Source organism: Thamnophis elegans, chromosome 6 (assembly GCF_009769535.1).
Source record: "Thamnophis elegans isolate rThaEle1 chromosome 6, rThaEle1.pri, whole genome shotgun sequence".
Lineage (NCBI taxonomy): Eukaryota > Metazoa > Chordata > Lepidosauria > Squamata > Colubridae > Thamnophis > Thamnophis elegans.
This window is the reverse complement of record NC_045546.1, coordinates 53,040,559-53,043,095: the sequence shown is the minus strand read 5'-3', so window position 1 is coordinate 53,043,095 and position 2,537 is coordinate 53,040,559. Positions and strand designations below refer to the sequence as shown.

At 40.6% G+C, this 2,537-nt stretch overlaps 1 protein-coding gene across 1 annotated transcript; it reads left to right on the top strand.

Annotated features, from left to right (window-relative positions):
* The first annotated feature begins 1,028 nt into the window (after positions 1–1,028).
* Positions 1,029–1,921, top strand: CLDN14 (claudin 14). The gene has a single exon (XM_032220275.1). The coding sequence runs from the start codon at positions 1,120–1,122 to the stop codon at positions 1,825–1,827; it is 708 nt and encodes a 235-aa protein (XP_032076166.1). The 5' UTR covers positions 1,029–1,119; the 3' UTR covers positions 1,828–1,921.
* Positions 1,922–2,537: the final 616 nt, after the last annotated feature.

Sequence of the window (2,537 nt, the reverse complement as noted above, 5' to 3'; positions counted from 1 at the left end):
CTGTTGTAAGTCAAGGACTACCTGTATTATTTTAAAATATGTTCAGAACAGTGGTCTTCTGTTAGTGGTCTTCCACAATAGGAAAATGTCTTGAGGATTAGTTCCAGTTGAACTGTTATAGTTTTTTAAACATACAGAAGTATTTATTTTATAGCAGATTTCTTAGTTAAACAAAGTCAGTTATAGTTGTCAAATATTTAATATTGACAGGACAGATAATTAAAGGCCTTCCAATTTATCCCAGATTGGTCTAACTCAGGGATGTCAAATTCTATTTCGTTGAGGGCCACATTGGGGTTGTGTTTGACTTTGGAGGGTCTGGGTGGGCTGGGGTGAGCATGGCCAGGGTAAACATGGCTAGCATGTTGGGGTGTCTGTGGTGGATCAAGTGTTCTGCCACTTGAGCTTCATTTTCGGGCTGCAACAGTCACCTGCAACTCTCTGCCAGTGAAAACGGAGCTCGGGGCGCAGCCCTCACAAGCTCTGTTTTCAGCTGGGATGGTGTCACACAACCCTCTGCCAGTGAAAATGTAGCTCGCAAGGGTCATGTGCAGTCCTCCCGAGCTCTGTTTTTGCAGAGGCACTATGAGCCGGTCCTTACTGTTTCCAGGGTGGCTCCGTGGGCCAGATCTAAGCAGCCCAAACGCTGGATCCAGCCCTCGGGCCTTGAATTTGACACTCCTGGTCTAACTTAATGTAAAACATTTTTATGGATGGGGGTGGGTGGGGTGACATCTGGAATGATCATCTAGACTTTTGCAGCTCAGATCTGGTAGGTTGGGTGAATCCATGTTAGGGTACCTAGGCACATAGGCTATCTGTTGCAAGCATCTGGCAAAGAATTGATTATCAAGAACCACTGAAAGTGTGGTTTACAGTTTCACAGAGTTCATTAAAGTCAGTGAAATATGCTAATCATCACACTTTATACCTTGGAATGCATGTTATTGGTCACTGGGAAATACACTCCTGTAATGTTTAACTTCTGCAATTATTCTTTATTAGGCATTTGGGAGGTGTCAAAGCAAAATTGCCATATATGTACCAGGAAAGGGTGATTTTCAGAAGAATCTTCAGCAGAATTCCCAATCGAATTGTTATGGTACAGTAGACACTGAAATGGAAAGCATGACATTTCAGCTGCTGGGATTTTTCTTGAGTCTTCTTGGCTTAGCTGGAACCATCACTGCGACCATCCTGCCTCACTGGTGGAACAGTGCTCATGTGGGAACCAATATCATCACAGCTGTGGCATACCTGAAGGGCCTCTGGATGGAATGTGTTTGGCACAGTACTGGGATCTCCCAATGTCAGTTCCACTATTCACCGCTCGCTTTGCCTCGTGACCTTCAAGTAGCCCGGGCCATGATGGTGATATCTTGCCTTCTTTCAACTCTGGCCTGTGTAATTGCTGTTATTGGCATGAAGTGTACCCAATGTGCCAAAGGGTCCTCCACCAAAAATATCTTTGCTGTCCTAGGTGGAATCCTGTTCATACTGGCTGGAATTGTGTGTCTCATCCCTGTTTCTTGGACAACAAATGATGTGGTGACTAATTTCTACAACCCAATGTTGCCCAATGGGATGAAATACGAGATCGGGCATGCGCTTTACGTTGGCTTTGTGTGTGCTTCACTGAGTATAATTGGTGGAACAATCTTGTGTGCTTCATGTCAGCATGTGGAGAATGACATACATTCCCAACAACAATCAAGAAGTACAAGATTAGCTCCATCCTCCAGACCACCAATGGCTTACAAGTCAAATCACAGTCCTTCGCAAGCATCTGCTTCTTACAATGGTGACAGGTTAAATGACTATGTATGAATTCTGTGAGACTTCTCTTGTGTGTATGTTGCTGTCAGTGTTTCTCTAACTATGTTTGTATATATTTATACAAATTGCATTATTACATCTATTGTTTGTGGTGTTATCAATGTACTATAATTTCCATATTCTGTTTAGTACTATGTTACTTTTTATATAATTAATGCAATTTTAAAAAAGGATGCTTTGAAGCTTGAAATTAGAATAAGTCTTTTCCTGGAGAAAGACTGCAAATATTTACAAAAAATTGTTTGTGATTTCAGAGACAGGCTGCTGAGCACAGGACTTCCAGACTGTGGAACCATGTAAGAAGGCACATTTGGTGCAACAAGACCCAGATGTGTTGCTATTCTAGCAGTGATCATTCAAAGAAGTCTCATACTAAGTATTTTGATCATGTAAATGGAAAATCTATTGTTTGTACTTCATTGTATACTTACAGGATATTTGGACGTATGTATGTGTGTGTCTGATTCTAAGATATGTAGACAAAGAAAGCAAAGATGTGTAATAGTTGTTTTTGGTATTGGTTTCCTATATGTCATGCAATGTTAGGCATTTGTATAACGACAATGCAACATTATAGTTATACAAAATTCATTATTTAAGGAATAAAACTGTTTCTTATCTACAGGTTCATATGCTAGAAATCCTATACCTACTATTACATATTTCAGATGTTGTTGAAATAGGTTATTAGCATGAATGAT

Coding starts and splice junctions, on each gene's coding strand:
- CLDN14 (XM_032220275.1), top strand. CDS start 1,120: ATGGAAAGCATGACATTTCAGCTGCTGGGATTTTTCTTGAGTCTTCTT.